This window comes from Natator depressus, chromosome 10 (assembly GCF_965152275.1).
Source record: "Natator depressus isolate rNatDep1 chromosome 10, rNatDep2.hap1, whole genome shotgun sequence".
NCBI lineage: Eukaryota > Metazoa > Chordata > Testudines > Cheloniidae > Natator > Natator depressus.
In genome coordinates this window covers 70,800,877-70,819,863 of record NC_134243.1, presented here as the reverse complement: position 1 = coordinate 70,819,863, position 18,987 = coordinate 70,800,877, and the positions used below count along the sequence as shown (strand labels likewise).

General features: G+C 43.5%; 1 protein-coding gene across 2 annotated transcripts in view; it reads left to right on the top strand.

The window, feature by feature from the left end:
* Positions 1–18,987, top strand: part of AKAP13 (A-kinase anchoring protein 13) — a 105,961-nt gene that overhangs the window by 62,626 nt on the left and 24,348 nt on the right. Inside the window, exons 10-18 of one of the 2 annotated variants that reach the window (XM_074966493.1) lie at positions 6,572–6,639; positions 9,484–9,550; positions 11,022–11,157; positions 12,126–12,238; positions 12,577–12,723; positions 13,959–14,209; positions 15,327–15,452; positions 15,568–15,685; positions 17,427–17,675. In XM_074966493.1, coding sequence (XP_074822594.1) covers positions 6,572–6,639; positions 9,484–9,550; positions 11,022–11,157; positions 12,126–12,238; positions 12,577–12,723; positions 13,959–14,209; positions 15,327–15,452; positions 15,568–15,685; positions 17,427–17,675 — 1,275 coding nt within the window. Of the gene's footprint in view, positions 1–6,571; positions 6,640–9,483; positions 9,551–11,021; positions 11,158–12,125; positions 12,239–12,576; positions 12,724–13,958; positions 14,210–15,308; positions 15,453–15,567; positions 15,686–17,426; positions 17,676–18,987 lie in introns of both variants that reach the window. The other variant, XM_074966492.1, reaches the window with a different exon arrangement.

Below are 18,987 nucleotides of genomic sequence, written 5' to 3'. Positions count from 1 at the left end.
TAGATAACTGTCGGTAAATGTCGGTTTCAGCTGCCACGCTGAAATCAAAGAAAAAAAATATCTGTTGGTACCAGCCTGCCTGCGGGCAGCCCTCTGAGTGAGTGAGTGAGTGGGTCCACGACAATAAAGCTCTCCTGCGCTGCCTCAGGGCCAACGACACGTGATCCCTGCAGACGCAAGGTGTGGTGGAGAGGCCACGGTCCTGACAGGGCAAAACAGATACCCCTGGCCAGGACTGCGAGGAGGAGTCGTCGTCGTCGTCCCTGGCTGCGGAGGTAGCCACCCTGCTGTCTCTGCAGCTGGGGACCCGTTCCTCCTCCTCGAGGTCCTGACCAAGGTTGGTGGGGGGGGGGTCTCTGCTATTCCCCACTAGGACTCCAGCCTTCCCCACACCATGTATGTGCAGACATCCAGTGTCACTGGCCACGCAACTTTGCCGGGAGCCCTCCACAGCTACACTGTCATGGCCCCACTTGCTCACTCACCAGCCAGGAGTGTGGAAGCTCTCCCAGGGCTGGAACTGTTCAGCAGCAGGGTGGCTTCCCCTCCAGCTGGCAGCTTGTCCTCCTCCTTACAGTCCTGGCTGGGGTTCTCTTTCCGTTGCACCATGATGACTGCAGCATCCCCCTGCACAGGGACACCTCTTCAGCCCAACTGTCAGCACTGCCCTTAATCCAACTCTACAGCTGTAAAAATAAAAGTAGTTACAAATAGAAAAAAAAAAGTTAAAAATTGGGGAGGGGAATCGTCAACTAAAAATGGATAAAAATCGTCAAAATTAGAAAAAAATCAAATTGTGCCAAGCCTAAACAGAGCATAGACAGAATGTTGGCCACTGGGAGATACGGGCCTCTATTTAAATTAGTTTGATGTTCTTGTTCTAGCCCCTAAGCAAAATGTTCTTCACATTACAGTCCGCCACATGAAATTCAGTAAAGTTGTCAGACTTAGTTCAGCAGAGACCAAAACAGTCACTCCTTCAGTTTACAGTTCAAAACCGCAGGGTATTTAGAAAGCTGCCCTGTGCTGTTGATCGCTTGCTGTTGAATCGGTGATAATTTTTATCCTCATGTTTAGAAACAATACGAAGTATTTACAAGTACCTCTCCTGGTCGAAAGCAGAGGCCACTGGCTCTCAGTCTGGTGCTTGGCTGCTGATCTGAGAACTGCTCAGCATGTGCTGCCTTTCCATTGGGAGAGAGGCTCTGGCCCTAAACTACTGCAAAATAGGAAGCTGCGAATGGCCTGTCCTCCTAGAGGATGCAGGCAGCACAAGGACACTCAACTGCAATAGATGACCAGTGTCTAAAAATGTTGCGGGGAGGGAAGGGAACAATAACTAGTTGTATCTCTAGAGTCAGAGGCAGCTTTGGAGTTTCCTGAAGGAGAAAGGACAGCAGCACGATTGTATGAAGCCTGGTCCGTGTTAACCTGCCAGGAAGTGGAAAATTTTAACAATTATGTGTGCTTAAATCCATCCTCTCCCCTCCTGTGCTTATTTTTTAAATCCTCCCAATCCATTTAGGGTACAAAACATCACCTGATTTAACTTGTTACATTCTGATGAGCTGAAATTGCTCCAGAAAGTAGCTGCTAATAAATTCCTGGCTGTCTGTGGACCTGTGCAGATAGGGATACGTGTTCCATGCCAAAAAAATTAACATTGTCCTGGATGTACTTGTATGGGTTGCATTTCCTTTCAGTATACAGGTTTAAACTGTGCAAGGTTTATTTTAAGTTAATATGCATGCACACAGCATAGGGTGTGGCGCACAATGAAAATTGCTGAGGGTTCTCTCCTAACAAGACAAATATAGACACAGAAAAGTAAGATGGCTATCGCTATCAAACAAAGGTATTAAACATCTTTGCTACACGACGGTAGCTGCTTCCCTGCAGTCAGTCACGGCATGCAGAGAGCAAGAGGAAGATTTTCAAAGATACAAATGGGTATCAGGTGCCCAGATTCTATTTATTTTCATGGAAGTTGGGTATCTAGCCGCTCTTTGTGCCTTTCAAAATCTCCTCCTACATATGCACATGTGAAATCTCTCTCACTTAAGCATTGTGCCTAAATATACATCCTGTGTCCTAGCCAAGAGTCATAGAACCATAGGGTTAGAAGGGACCGCAAGGGCCATCTACTCCATTGTATGATGTCCGCTGTAAAGGATGCTATAACATGGGCATAAGTTTTGTGTGATTGTATTTTTATTTTTTGCTTCGATGGGTGTAAGTAATCCAGCCCTACTTGACTTAGGGATTGTCTGCACTGCCCGACATGTTGGACTGTGGGGGTGCGAATAGCAGTGCATTGTTACTTCCTCGTGTGGACACGGCAGGCATGAACTAAGATTCCTAGTTTGTGTTAACATAGTTCTCTTCAAACAGGACTTCTAATTTATGCCCGCAGTGTCCGCACAGGGATGTTAAAGTGCAGCGTTAGAGTGCACACGGCTATTCAAGCCCACCATAATCTGTACGGTGGCACGCAGTACACTGTAACATACTGTAGATATAGCCTTAAGATACATCTACACTGCACACTTTTTGGGCAGCATCTGGGGTACATCCCACAGAACTCCCCTAACACAGGTAAAAATAAATAGGATTAAAGCTGGCGAAACATGGCTTAGGCAAGTAAAGACATGTCTGAAGGGTATGGGTATGTATGCGAGTATGTACCCTACATGCTCTTTACTCGCCAAAGTCATGTCTCCTCGTCTACACTGCTAAAAATAGCTGTGTCCCACTTCTGGCGCCTTTCCTGCCACAGGAATAGATTTCCCTCAACAAGGGAAGGCTCTGGCGGCAGGAGGTAGTGGAAAAAAGTTTGGGTAGCTTCCTGCTGCAGAATAGGAAAGGCTCTGGCAGGGGGGAGAGGTTCCACCAGCTCCCTGCTGCAGGAGCATTTCCCTTGCACGGGGAAAGGCTCCGGCAGGGTAGGGGCAGCAGGGAAAGGCTCTGGCAAAGGCCCACCTATCCCCACTGACTCTCCCATCCAAAACCTTTCACTGACGTGTGTAGCTACAAATGACAGTGTGAACGCAGCCTGCTTTTCACTGCAGTGTATAGCTATACATACACTACATGCCACCACTGGTGATGTGTAGTGTCGGTGTAGCCAACAGCTTCTGTCAACATTAAAGTAATGTACAGTGTATGTTAGCTCTCTGTAGAACACGTGGAATATTCAGTAGGCCAGATGAAGCCTAAGAATCAAATATTCGGTCAGGGTGTTTTGTGTCAGATTAAAGACACACTGGTTTTAGGGGCCTGGTTCGTTTGCAGTACTTGCTTCATTTTGGAACTTGCAAAACTCTTTCCGAAGAGAGGAAGCGTATTGTTTTGGGAAATGGGATGCAGCACATCCATGTGTGAAACTTTCAAGCCAAGCAGCAAAGTGTGTTTTTGTGACACCAAAAGAAAGTCGTCATTATGGAGGTGCCAGTAGCAAGTTCATAATTAAAGTTGTGTTGAGTTTTGCACAAAAAGTAGAGATTCAGCCTCTTGATTATGTCACACATTTTTACTTCCATATATTTTGTGTAAAACAGTTGCTGTCTGATTTTTTACTCGGATGATTTGGCTGGTTTTTGTGGCTTTCCTCCGTTGTTTTGTTCCTCTTCTGTTAATGGAGCCCTTTGGTTTGTGCACAGAAGGAATACTAGATTTGTATGTCAGTTGGGGATGATTGCCACTCATGTATCCCAGCCTGGGTTATATCAGAGGACACCAGCCAGTTTCCACGTCTCACAAATTAAACCAGTTCTTCATCTTGATGATGACAGTCTGCTGATGCCCTTTTAAAATGACTAATACTCAACAGCAATGGTCCAGAGTTCCTTTGTTCACAAAGCACTTGTTGCTTCAGGCTCTACTACTTTTCTGCACTAATGGCCAATATTTGCTGTGGTAGTTCTTAAGAGAGTAGACTTTTTAAAAAAAAACATCTGCAGAGCTTTGGCCTATTGTTATAGATGTTTCTAAAGGTCAATTTTTGAATAATTCTGGCCTTTTTTTCCCCTTTCATTTCTTTTTTTAATATAAAATACCAGCCTGGGCAAAGCAGAAATTTTCGCTTCTGTAATTATGAATGGTTTTGTAATTAGGGGGTGAGGGGAGCTGGAGAATCTCCCTGCAAGGCTGAAACTTGTTGCTGGTCCAGAATTTCCATATAAAAGTATCCAGTGACTTTTGCACCAGTTAAAGTGAATTAATAACTGCTGCCTGGCCAGCTCCCAGCTCCTATCTTGTCCTAAGTGCTTGGGTTTTTATTGTAGAGATCAGCTGAGGAAGTGACATTTGGGTCTGGATTTGGTTTAGGCTAGGGTTTGAAATACAGGTTCAAAGCCAAATCAGGGCTTGAGTTTGAATTTGACGGCACTGAAATCTCGCAAGCTGTTCTGACAGGATGTCCGTTCCGGGACAGCGGAAATCTTATGGAATCATTTGAGAATTTTTGAGAGTTTTCTTCCATCATGTGTGGTGGGGAAATCACAGTATTATCTGTTTTTAAGAGATTTTTAGCTCCATCAGAGCTAGGCCCAGAACCAGAATTGGAGGGGCAGGTTTGACTCAAGGGAATCCAATCCTACCCCACCTCCAGAAGTGCGAAGGGATTCAGATTTAGAGATTCTTTCCTCTCAGAAAAGGTTTTTGTTCTTGTAGTTTCCAGGAGCTTCATTTGTGAGATGTGTACAGGGTTGGAGGGGCCAAGGGGATTACCTAAAGTGGGGTGGGGCTATTAGTACTTTTAACTCAAATAATTGGACTATAATATTTCTAGCTTTTTACTTACTTGGGTCTCTCCTGCTTTATTAGTCATGGAGACTTATGCTATCCACTAAGGTGATGGCAACTCATTGTAAAAGCATTTTCTCGCTAGACAGTATACCAAACAGAAACGGCACTAGCATTGTAAGAGACTTCCCAACCTCCTAACTAGAGTATGTATAGGAAACCTTACGTGTGTTCAACCTCAGACAAGTTCTGACTTTGCATGTCCTGGTAATCTAGCGGGATTGGCAATGCTTTCAGCCTTGGTCAGGCCAGGGCCAGTCTCAACTCCCCCAGTGGCATCACTTCACTCGATTCAAGAGCATCACTGAGCAGCAAGATTAGGGATTCTTGACCAGTCCTCCTGTGGCTGTGAGGATCATGGGAGATGTTACTAGAAGCATGAGCAAGGAAAAAGGGATGTTATATCAAACAGGAAGGAGAGGAGTTCTGAGGCAAGAAAGAGACAGAAAGTTCTCTGGGTCCGTTGCAGTTTTTTCCCTTGATCCGAGATGTGATCATCTTTATGTTTTTACACAGCACAGCAGGTTTTTGCCTTTCTGTTTCATATGTACAGGAAATTGTGGGAAGTCAACAAAAGAGCATAAACCCTAACGCCCATTACCGCTGTGAGACACATTCAATATGCATGCACATCCTTCCATTTAGCAGACACATATCTGTGAACTTAATGATGATTTGGGCCTTTTTGTTTGTTCGTTCAGGGGTTTTGCTATTTCTGGTTTTATTAGAAGCCTTTTAAATATATTTTGCAAACTAAATATTTAAAATGGATTTCCCTGTCTCGACAAAAGTGACCAGGTATATTTGCTGAATCTAGTTATATTGAGTTTCATCTGAATGTTTTTAGGCTGGGGATTTTCAAGGAGTTAGTTAGTAACCAAAATCCCATTATAAATCAGTGTGTGATGGACATGTTACTCCCTGCGCCCCCTTTGTAGAGCCCAGCCTTAATGGACAGCTTATCTCCAGGATGATTAGGACAAAATCTGATGCACTGAGTAATTGGCTGACTCAGGGCATTAGGATGTGGAGCTTTTTCACCTCCAGGTCGCTGGGTCATGTGCAAGCCGGGTTGGTATTAAGTAGTGAGTTGAGAGTTGTTAACCTTTGAACGTATCAGTGGCCTATATGAAATGAACTGAGGAATTCAGTCTAGGTGGACAAGAGTCTAAATCGCAAACCCAGTGTCCGGAGTCTCATTCCTGTTACCTTCTCTGGCGTCTCTGCAGAGTGGTGGAAGATATAAATATAAAGCAGTGATCTTTTTTCATACTCGTGCAAGATTTTTTTCCCTGTTCCTTTCCTGCATCTGGTTTCCTGTCATTCTTGCTCTAATTAAGAAGATGTTTGTGTTTAAGGAGAATCTTTTGCTGTTATAATCGACCCCTACTTCTGCCTGCCTGTGAAGTCATAAGTCTTCAAGCATGTGCCTAGTTGTTCAGCGGCTCCTGTTCACCCCCTTATTTTTCATCTAAAGAATAACAAGCATCTTTGTTTGTGTAATTTGGGGCATAGTATGCTATTGATTTTTAAGTAGAACTCCCAATCAGTTGAAATCTGTGTGGAAATCTTGTTAATAATCAATCAATCATATGGCCTCGTTATCATGGAAGGCAGCACATTTGGCTATATCTAGAGCTGCTCTTCTAGTATATGAGTGGAAGTGACAATCCCTAATTGCTCCACAGTCTCGCATAGAAATGTAAGAGGAAATCAAAAGGCAAACTTCTGACCTGGCTTTTTGTGTGTGTGTTTTCCCGCTTTACAGACTGCAATGCAATTGTTCACAAAGGCTGTAAGGAGAGTCTCATATCCTGTGCAAAAGTCAAAATGAAGGTGAGAGGCTTCATGTCGTCTGCTGAAGATGACATTTATTTTGAAGTGTTTTAGCATGCAGACATCTTTTGCAACATGTGCAGGAATGGAATTTCCAGTCTGCTGGGCATAACGTCATAATCCCCTGTTATGAGGGATCATTTTCCTCAACTCTCCTGAAATTTATGATACTCGCCCAAATTGTAGATTAATTCTGCTTCCCTTGTCTGATGTGACTAGGGAAAAATCATATTCTAAGTTTTGTAAAATGCAATTCTGTTTGTTTAGAGCCATGGGAAGACAGGGATGGGGACAAGTGGTGGAGGAAGAGGGAAACAAGGACTGGGACTTGGAGCCGAGCACAGGGGAGGGGGAGGAGGTTGCTCATCTCCCTCTAGTGACTGTCCCATATAAAGGATGCCAACCTACTACTGCTGTGAGTTACCATGTGAGCCCAAGTGACAGGTCTGTGCTGTGGATCTAAAGACTCCAGCAATGCTGCTGATTTTATATGTATATATATATATATATATATATATATATATATATATATATATATATATATATATATATATATATATATATATATATATATATATATATATATATATATAATATGGGAGTCAATATGGTTTCACAATATAGAATTTGGTTTTTTGGTTTGAGTTTAAAAAAAGCTAGGAAATTACTTACAAAAAAGCCTACTGTATGAGAACATTGTAGTTGAAAAGTCAAGCACTCAAAAGTTAGGAAATGCCAGAATTAAGGTTTGCCTCTGCAAACTTAATTTTCCTTCTTGTGCATATGCATGATGATACAGTCTTTACATGATCACATACTATATTTCCATAGGACCCCCGCTTCATTCAGTGCAGAGGATGGACAGTGCTCAGGAAATGAATCAGACTTGTGTAGTTAGTGTGGCTGCTGTACTTAGGATTCCTGGCCTCGTTTGTTGTAGAACTTGGAAGGTGTGTGGTGAATGAGGCTGGGGCTTGCAGGAAGAGGAAGGATAGTCTTTTTGTTTAGTCATTCGAGTGCCACCCAGCCTCTGCCACAGAGTTCCTTTGTGATGCTAGACAAGTCACTTAAACCAAACTTTTCTAACGTGACCCCTGTGTCCTTCCCTTTCTTGGTGCCTAACTTGAGATCCTGAGGTCTGATTTGCAGAATTCCAACTGAAGTCAGTGGGAGCTCTGTTCTGAAGAGATAAAGTGGTGTGTTCTCTGAAGAATCAGGCTACGGGCATCTCAAATCGGACACCCACAATTAATGGACACTTTTGACATTTCTGCTTCCGTGCCTTAGTTCCCTATCAGTAAAACGGTAAAAAAGAAGAATTGAGTAAACTACTCTAACCTACACTCCATATTCCCCAAATCAGAAGAGTTTGCCCATATTTACCCTCCACTACACTCCTGGGAGTAATAATACCTTACCTCATGGGGTGTGTGAAGATCAACTAATTAACATTTGTGAAACACTCAGGTGCTACAGCACCATTGAAAAGGCCATCAGGAGATTAATACTTCTCTCTGCAGAGTAGGGTTTGAACAGGGTGCAGTAAGCACAGCGCGGAGCCATGCATTGAACAACGAGGATAAAACAGATATTGAATAGCTGTTTGTTAATGGAGCACCCCTTGTCCTGTGCACCTCTGTGTGACCCGAGTGAGCATGTACCATCCCCACCGAGCAACTGAGAATGCTGCAGCCCACAACTGCACTGGATTTCCCCTGCTATTGCTCCTCCTGGTACCAGGGGCCGCTGTGGCTATGGGCACAGGAACCCAGATCAGGAAGATACTCTCTCCTGTGCCCTCCACACTCCCCTGGCAGCAGGGAAAAGAGGCCCGTCTGGACTACAGCAGGGAGAGGAGTCGGGCCTGGGTGTGGTGGGCACAGTGAGCAGGGAGATTGGGATGAGGTTGCAATGAAATATAGAATAGCTCCCCAGTCTGTGAGCACCGTCCATCCTGTGCACTGAATGAGGCATGGATCCTCTTAAAAAAAAAAATAGCATCTGATCCTGTAATTAGACTACAACATAATGCATGTGCACCATGGAGTCAAATTAAGGTTACATGGGCAACCTTAATTTTGGCATTTCTTAACTTTTAAGTGCTAGACTTTGCAACCTTAATATTCTTTCAAGGCAGTTTTTGTATGTTAATATAGATGAGCGCCTCCGATTGGAATTCATGGTTGTCCCATGTGTGGGGAGCCCCCTTCCCATCCTGGTTCACCAAGCCACCATGCTCTTCTTGTTCAAGTCTTTCGCTCCTGTCCAATGTTCCCTCTAATTTTTGACAGGCCGTGTGCTCAAAAAGTTTCTTCTGTGCAAATTATTGTGCTTCTGTGCAAATTTTTGTGCACGTGGTGTTTTGCCGTGTGCGTGGGGGTTTAGGATCTGTGTGCGTGCGCGCACACGCACAGCTGAGAGGGAACAGTGCTGTCCTGTCTTTCAATCATAAGCTGTTTGAGGCAAGGACTGTGTTCACTGTGCTGAGCACATAGTTACGTTTAACAGCTAGTCACTACAATTATGTATACTGTTCCCTCAATGATCCTTTTGGCTTTAATACTCTTCAGCTATCTAGCAATATCAGAATTATTGTCTCCCTATTTTACTTCTTATTGCAAATATTTCTCCATATTTGATTGCATACCTTGTGATGGCTCAGACTGTATCACCATGCTGAAGATAATGCTGCTTGTAGATGGGTACTGTATCTAGGATCTAAGCTGTTCTGAGGGAACTCAGAATGGTGTTACTGCGTAATTAAAGTAAGGTGTCTGTGGATATACACGGCCCTTCATTTATGTTGGGAGCGGGAAAAATTAAACCTATCTCTTTTTCTTTCAGCTACAAAAAGGGACGCTTCAGGCACACGATACCTCTTCGTTACCCACAGTAATTATGAGAAACAAGAGTAAGAAGCCTTCCCTTCCCTCTTTTTCTGGTGTAGCTCCTTAAAAGTTGCTATTTTTCATTGTATTCAGTATAATCTTTTACCCTCATGTTCAACTGTTATCCATTTCAATACGATGAAAGATAAAACAGTTTAGGATATAGGAATAAGTGATTATATCCTGTGTGATACGGAACGTTTGGGATTTTAGAGGCATTGCTCATGTTGTGTAAATGGTTGGCCCAGTTTTGTGGTACCCATATAACCTTATGCAGATACAAGCTATGGAAGAAAGAGGCCATGTTTTCAGTATTGGAGACACCGTATTTTTAGTGATCCAGCTCCTTTCTGTTGTTTACACAATGCAATGGAGCTAGATTTTGGCTGTAGCTGGCCAGCTGACAATTCTCCTGGAGCGAGTGAGCTCTCGGCTGGAAAGATGACATCATAGGTGTTACCTGCGTTATTCATAAACTGTGAGAATGTTTAAAACGACATCGAACTGCGTGTTTTGTTCAATGGGGAAGTTAAAATGGAAGGGGTAGTTCCAAACTGGGCCATTTCAGTAAGCTGCTTTTGTCAGATGGACCAGCAGCATCACTGTGGGAAACAGGAAGGCTGAACAGGGAAAGAAGAAAGAGGGAGTGAGATGCGGTCGCTAGTGATGATGTGGAGAGATGACCAAGCCCTTCTGCATAACTGGAGGGTCTTTCTCTCTCCATCGTGTGAACCAATGGATAGTCAGAAACTCAGTCCTAAGGGGGTCAGGGCAAATGGAGGGTTGGAAGAGCTCAAAGGAGGTGATAAGAGCACCAAGACGAGTTGCTGTAAGTGACTGTTTTGGTCATTTTGTAATAAAGTTCTGCTCAGCTTCCCATGAGAGTGTTTCTGGACTTGTGTATTCAACCCAACCCTCCCTTCCAGCAGGCACTATAGTGAGGAGTCAAAGGTCTTTTTTCCGACATTAGGAAAGCCCAGTGTTCCATTTGCTGCTCTGGTCACCACTTCCCTGCACAGGAACACAATCGAACAATTGAACAGTCTCACAGAAGATGATGACTGAGCATTTACATTGTTCATTTTTTCCTATATTGCCGTAGAAGTTATTTATACATAAGAATATTGTGTCTTAAGAGTTTGGAACTGCCCAGATAGGTCAAACAAATGTAAATTACATTGGTGTTCAGTGTAGGCTCCAGACTTACCTGGGGACTACTTCTGAAGTCTTACTCAGGCAGAACTACTAAAGTGAATGAAAATTATGTCCTGAGCAGGGATATCCGGAATGGGCCCTGTGTTAACAAACCAGTAAAGACAGAGAATGAGGCTAGATTTCAGTGGAGCTATGACAGTTGATACCAGCTGAAGAGGTGATTATTTCTAAGCAAAGAGGAAGTGAATTTTGAGAATCTTGCTTGGTCGAGTCATCATAATGCGTTAGCAAGGAGTTTGGATGGTGTTTCTTACCAGATACCTGGCATTTCTCTTCTAGCCTCACAACCTAAGGAGCGCCCTCGGTCTGCAATACTTGCCCCTGATGAAAGCACCGTAACCTCAATATTCAATAACAGGAGATCACAGCAGACTACAACACTTTCAAAAAGCGTCTCAATACAGAACATTGCAGGGTAAGCCTCTGTGTGTATGTGTGATATACATACAGTATGCATAGTGTAAGCAACCTACATTATTCCCCATATTTCATTAGGAATACATTTATGGGTGTGTGTCACGTATATTGATGTATAAAATATCACAACATATACAGAAAGACAAATACCACATACTGTCTGAGGAAAGGGGTCAAGATGCAGTTGCTGTGAGAATTATAACTTCAAATTTCCTGTGTGCTGGGAATTAAAATTTTCAGAAGTTTGCATGTAATGCAGCCATTCAGAACTCAAGCTAGTAGAAGCTGCATACCATCACACATCATCATACATTTTGTATATATGTATAAAATAATTACACACACACGCACAGAGTGCTGCTATACATAGAGTTTCCATGATCATTAATTCTCTCTTCCATTTTCCCTAACACCAGTGATTTTAGAAAACTGTGTTGGATATGTGTTTGCAGAGCTGTGAAGGGGAAAATTATCAAAAGGCTTAGTTTAGAAAAACATCCACAAGATTAACTGCTTATCCAAATGTTAGATGAATTTCATTCATCTAGAACTTTGCATGTACAGACTCTCTTGAGAGATTTCCGATATTCCTCAGCATTAGCTGAGCTGGAAATACAGTATCTTGAAAATAAGGTGGTGGAATGGCAATACAAAAATGAAAATAATTAAATTAAGTTTACCAAACTCTTTCAGACCTCAAATATTCACTTCAGGTTTTAGGGAAATGATTATTTCAGTTAGAAATGTAGATGATCCAGTTTGTTGAGCCCTAATTTGTAGTTATTAGCATTAGATATAAAATATATAAATACACGTGCACACAATACATATACCTGTGCATAATCGTCAACACTTAGTGCAGCTTTCAGTTTTATTTAAAATTATATTTGTTTTGTGTATTTTAAAAAGTGATTGATTTGAATTTTGGAGTCCTGAATGGGGTTCTGCATTTCCTGTTTTCTGCAGAGTTGGCAATGATGAAAGCATAGTACATACTTGGAAATTCCTGTCACAGTCAACAGACTCTTTACATAAAATCAGCCGGGTGAATGAATCCACGGAGTCACTAACTGATGAGGGTAAGAGATCCCAATGTATTCATCCAAACACTGAAGGAGATCCCAACGTATTCATCCAAACACAGAAGCATGACAGATAACTGGTTCTTGCTTGTCTTGTAAACCAGAGTTCAGTATACATGATAGTTGTGGACTTGTTTGGGGCAACTAGCAAGTAACCTATAAAAGTACTTTGCATTGTTTGGTACTTACCCAGTAAAATTCGATATAATTGTTTCCATGTCAGTAAAGGAGAGTAGATATGATGTTTGTGGCATTCAGAACAAAGCCTGAAGCTGTAGAAAGCCAATGGGAATTTCAGATGGGACCAGACATCTCTTTATGCTGCTTTTATGCAGGTGCAGACATGAATGAAGGACAACTCATGGGGGACTTCGAGATGGATTCCAAGCAGCTGGAGGCAGAATCCTGGAGTCAAGTAGTGGACAGCAAGTTTTTGCGGCAGCAAAAGAAGGATGTCGTCAAACGGCAAGATGTCATATATGGTGAGATGTGTATTGGTTAAAGAGAAGTGATCCAATTTAGTTTGTAGAAACCTCTAGGTTTGGATGGTCTGTTCATATCTTTTAGTTTGTGACAAATTTGGAAATGTTAAGTCAAAGGGAGTTTGCCACTGACGTCACTGGGGCCAGAGTTTCACTCTTGGTGTCTACTGGAAATGAAGACCTCCAATACCATCTTACTAAGCTTTGGAATTCTGGATTTCACTTACCTTGAACCATCCAAACAAATTGTATCTCCTGGTTTGTCTGGTGATGACCTTTATACACAGTTATCCATGAGTACAGAGTAGTCAATTACTTGTTTTAGCATCTTCTCCCCCTTGATATAAGAGTCCTCTTGTGCTGCACAGAAAAATAACTATATTGAGAGGAGCAACATAGTGTTTTGGTATTGTTATCTGTCCTTCTGCAGTGTTCAGATTCCAGCACAATGGTCCCCAAACTTTTTACCTTGCGCCCCCCTTGCTCCCTGCCCTCCCCCGCAACTGCAGTTGGGAGCCAGGCACTGAGGCTGGGGCCAGGTCCGTGGCTGGGAGCAGAGCAGCAGCTGGGCTGGGACCGGGAGCAGAGCCGCCGCCGCTCCAGGGGCTAAGACCAGGGCTGCAGCTGGGGCCAGAGTGGGGCTGGGTGGCACTCCCTTCTTCCCTGTGTGGAGTTGGCTCAGGCCCCACTTCATGCTCTACCCTCCCCTCCCCCCAAATGTTCCTCCGTGCCCCCCCTAGGGGGGCAGGCCCCAAAGTTTGGGGACCAGTGTTCTAGCAGTAATGAGAGCGAGCACTTGTTCATATAAACAGTATGGGGAGGGCTGATCCACCCCCAAGTTAAGCCCTACCATGCACTTTGTAAAGAAAAAATGTTTTCACGTTGATGATCTAATCAGCAACTATTAAGAGGTAAAAAAAGAATGAAACTGGTATATATCAATGGTATTGGTGTTGCATTTAATGTATTATAGACTGTTTTCCCCTGAGTTCACATGTATAAATCCCAGTAATAGTAGTGCAAGTAACACACATGTCAGAATGGGGAATTATGACCCCATAGCACTTCATTACATTGTTAGCTTCTATGAGCCCTTCTAACCAGCTAGATCTGGTGAATGCCTTTCCTTGTCTTAGCAATGCCAAGTACTCTGGGTTGATACAGCGCCTTGTCCTAGAGGATAATAATTTTGACCCATGTGCTTCCTCTGTTGGACCTGTCCTTGTCTCATGCAGAACTGATGCAGACAGAGATGCATCATGTCCGTACTCTGAAGATCATGAGTGATGTGTACAGCAGGGGGATGGTGCAGGAGCTGCAGTTTGAACAGCAAATGGTGGAAAAGGTCTTTCCTTGCCTGGATGACTTGCTGAACATCCACAACCAGTTCTTCCAGCGGATTCTGGAGAGGAAGAAAGAGTCCCTGATGGACAAAAGTGAAAAGAACTTTGTTATCAAGAGGATAGGAGACATCCTGGTGAATCAGGTGAGTGGTGAGAGACACCTGCATGCCCTAAGCACAAGACTGCAAGCCAGGAACTCCTGACTTACAGTTCTCTCTCTTAGGGCAGGTCTACACTTAAAACACTGCACTGGTACAGCTGCGCTGCTGTAGCGCTTCAGTGAAGATGCTCTACACTGACGGGAGAGCTCTCTGCTGTCAGTGCAGTTAATCCACCTGAGCAAGAGGCGGTAGCTGCATCACTAGGAGATGCTCTCCCACTGACATAGCGCTGCCTACACACTACACGTAGTGCTTAGGTCGGTGTGGATTTTTCACACCCCTGAGCGACATAGTTATTTATACTGCAGTAGTTCTGTAGTGTAGACCTGTCCTTGTGCTGTCTTATTGGTGGCCTAAGGTGAGTCGCATCTCCTCTTTGGGTATGTCTACCCAGCAAAGAAAAACCCGTGTCTGGCCCATGCCAGCTGGCGCTGGCTTGTGGGGCTCAGGCTGTGGGGCTGTTTCACTGCTGTATAGACTTCAGGGCTCCAGCCCAAGACCAGGGTCTAGGACCCTATGGGGTGGGAGGGCCCCAGAGCTCGGGTTTTTCTTTGCTGTGTAGACATATCCTTTGTGCCTCCGCTTCCCCGCTTATACAATGGAGATGACAATAATTGTCCATCTTTGTCAAGCACTTAGAGATTTTCAGGTGAAAGGGTTGCTGTCAGGGTCGATGCCTGTTTTGTTTGTTTATGCCTCATGGGCGGAAAAGCATCAGCGCTGGTTACGGTACAGACTGTAGTGTATGGGACTAAGCTGGGAAGCAGAGGATCTGGATTCCACTTCCTGGGTCTGCTGCTGATTTGCTCTGTGACTCTGAGCAAGCCGCTTCACACCTCTGTAGCTCTTTTTCCCTCCCTCTGTCCATCTTGTCTCTTTGGAGTGCCAGCTCTTTGTGGTAGGGTCTCTCGCTCTGGGTTTATACATTGCCTAGTCTCCATTCTTTAAATTCCATCGATCTAGTTTTTTGAAAGCTACACTTCGGGCTAGATTTGTACTGACTGTGTAGCCGCCCTTTTCAGTGATGGATGGTGGGTGATGCCAAGTGACTGATCCCAAGAACTCAGTGAGGGGCCAAAAGTTTGTTCATGTCTTGCAGTTTTCCGGTGAGAATGGGGAGCGAATGAAGAAAACTTACGGCAAATTCTGCGGGCACCACAATGAGGCTGTCAATTATTTCAAAGACCTGCAGTCAAAAGAGAAGCGTTTTCAGGCATTCATCAAGGTAGGAACTGGTGGGGGATTTGTGGCTGACCCCCACAGGGGGTGCATACTGCACGTCGGCACATCTTGGAGGGCGCTTCAGTGGCAACGTTTTAATTTACGTCTTGTCTTTTTAGAAAAAAATGAGCAGCACGGTGGTGAGGCGCCTGGGGATACCTGAGTGCATCTTACTAGTAACTCAAAGGATCACAAAGTATCCCGTGATACTACAAAGAATATTACAATATACCAAAGGTAGAGCCTATTCCTTTTCCTAAGCACATTTGTTTCCTCTGTATCTTTCTCCAGGACCTTTCCCAGTAAAACCGCCTAACTCAGAATCAGCCAGCTAGCCCAGTGTTTAGTGCCCAGCTTACTGCCGTAATTAGAGACCTGGATTTCATTTCTTCCAACAGGGTTTCAATCCTCAGGCTAGACAGGCCTGAGAGTGCTGCAGAGATACAGCACTCAGCCCCTGTAGAAGTGAAGTGCCTTGGTAGGCTCATCACTACAGCGATCTCTAGCTAATTATGGAGCAACATGCATGGACTCCAAAGACTCCTGTCTTGTCCACTTCGGATAGTGGCTGCGATAAAGGGCCTTGGGGAAGGGGCAAAATAAGGAAGAATAAGATTCTCAGATCTCCAAGAGGATTCACACACTCGCTTTGAACCTTTCTTCCATCCCAGGAATCCTACATTACCATACTTCTAAATACTGTATTCAAAGAACTTGGCCTCGAATATGACTCTTCATGAGTTATTTGTGATCAAGTGGTTACAGGTGATAGGTCCTCAATCAACTCTCTCGCATATTTCTCTGTGTCACGTAAGCACCTCTCTGATTCTGCATGATCAACCCATCAGGAGTGGCCACAGACTCTTAATGCCAGAGGGGATCAGGGGTTAGAATCGTAGAAACATGTGGGAATAGCCTGCAGAGCACATGCTCACTATGTTCCTGGTTTCTCTCAGTCTCTCACTTAGAGAGCAAAAAGGCTCAGTTTACAGTTTAATCTCACCTGCTTTCTGCTGGTGCACTCTGTTTAATCTCTGTGGAAACCCTTTATTAGGTGAGGATGAGGTGTGGTTTATCTGTGCCACTTCATTTAAGATATGGTAAACTCCAGGGGTGTTTTTTATATGATTTCACCCACAAAATCCTCTGGAGAATTATGTATATGTAATGCTTTCTATTCCAGTTTATCAGCAGGTGTGCATCCTACAGATATGTCAGCTAACATTGATGAGCCAAGGAGTGGCAGAGGCTGACCACTGTGTCTTTATAATCATTAATGTTCTATCATTCATACCTTTCAAAAGTTTTCAGATATTTTGTTCATTTTTTATAAAGTAAATTTATGTTCCCAAGGGACATTATCCTCCTCATACATAGTCGTCTGTCTCACTGGCGTGGTTTATAGAAGTGTGAGTGAGCATCTCTGAATGTGAAATGTGAAACAATTTATTTCACAAATGTGTCCCTTCATCAAGACCCAAACAGATGAAAATTTTGCTGCTACCGGAGGGGGACCATTAATCCAGACCCTTAAAACTCTCATTGCAGCTTTACTGAGTGTTCCTAAGCGAATCTGGTATTCAAAAATGGCTGCACCTGATAGTCTCACGTAAACGGCTATGTGCACAGGGCATCATAACAGCGCGCGCCCGTTTTTATACACGCGGTCAGGCAGCCATGCACGTGCAGAGGCTGAAAATGGGGTCCTTACTTACGTTGTCCTAGTTTGCCATAGCTTATGCAGAGTATATTTCCTATGGTTCCCCGTCACTGTCTTGGTGTCTGTTTAAGGTTTGTGACAAACTTTTCATTTCTTCCAAATGGAACTTGTCTTAGGAAGATATTTTAAAATAGCGCATCCATGTGCTATAGCGTTTGATGACTCACGGGTAAGGGAAAGGGGAGAAGTAAGAAGTTAGGCTCTGCATACTCACAATAAGGGTGAACTGAAATTGAAATCTCTCTCTCACTCCTGAAGAAAACGAAGTGGAACATCAAGACTTGACCCAGTCACTAAACCTGGTTAAAGATGTGATTGCTGCAGTCAATAGCAAAGTCAACAACTATGAAAAGAAAACGCGTCTTACTGAGATCTACACCCGGACGGACAGCAAGTCCATCATGAGGATGAAGAGCGGCCAGATGTTTGCCAGGGAGGACTTGAGACGTAGGAAACTTATCCGAGATGGGCCTGTCTCACTGAAAAACTCAGCTGGGAGACTGAAAGGTGAGAAAATCCTACAAATCATGCACCCAAAGGACGTACCCTCCCTGTCTCCAGATGATGGCAGGGCTCATCCATTTTATGACCTTCCACTTCATTCCCTTTCCTTTGGCTTGGTGGTTCCTCTGCCTTTTACACAGGGTTTCTTCTGAAATCGCTGGCCCATTTATTATTCATATTATTTTATTGATTTTTCTGTTTCTAGAAAGGTGCTGTCAAAGTAAAAACCATGAAAAATCCTTCCCTGTGCTCCTAGTAACACCCTAGATTACTGCCACAAATATTTCTGCTATTTCTGTTACTGCTCACCATTGATGCTGCTTATTTATTTACCTTCCAAGCTTTGCCCAGCAAGCTAAGTGATGAGTGTGATGGTGAATCCACCCCCAGGGAAGGGAAACCTTGCTCACTGTCATCTGGGCTTCACTTGCTCCTTAGCAGTCATGGAGGAGCTCATGATAGAACCAACCCCACTCTTCCAGTGAGCACCTCCTTGGGAGACCTGGGATCCAGACTAATAGAAAATTGGCCACCAAGAGTAAATTAAAAATGAGAGCAGCAGGGCGCAATAGTGCCGTTGCTGGTGTGAATGGTGATGCACAGCTGTTCGCTGAGGGCTTGCAGTGGGAGGGCTTCCATGTTGTGGCTCCAAAGAATATCTTGATTGTAGAGGTGGAAGTAGAAGGGTTTTTACCTGTGGATCCCTCCATATTCTGTGCCATTAGATTCCAAATATGCTATGATCTGTTCTGAGGGTTTGGAGAGGGAAAGTTTACAGATGGTTTCTAGGTTCCTAGTAGGGCTGTCAAGCGATTAAAAAAATTAATCACGATTAATAGCATGATTAAAAAAATTAATCTCAAGATTAAACAACAATAGAATACCATTTATTTTAAATATTTGTGGATGTTTACTACATTTTCAAATATTAATTTAACTTAGAACACAAAATACCAAGTGTACAGTACTCACTTTATATTTATTTTTGATTACAAATATTTGCACTGTAAAAAACAAAACAAAATTGTTTTTCAATTCACCTCACACAAATACTGTAGTGCAATCTCTTTATCATGAAGGTTGAACTTACAAATGTAGAATTATGTACAAAAAAACCCCATCAGTACTACTTCTTGTTCAGCCAATCACTCAGACAAACAAGGTTGATCACAATTTGCAGGAGATAATGCTGCCTGCTTCTTGTTTACAATGTCACCTGAAAGTGAGAACAGGCGTTCACATGGCACTGTTGTAGCTGGCGTTGCAAGATTTTTACGTGCCAGATGTGCTAAAGATTCATATGTCCCTTCATGCT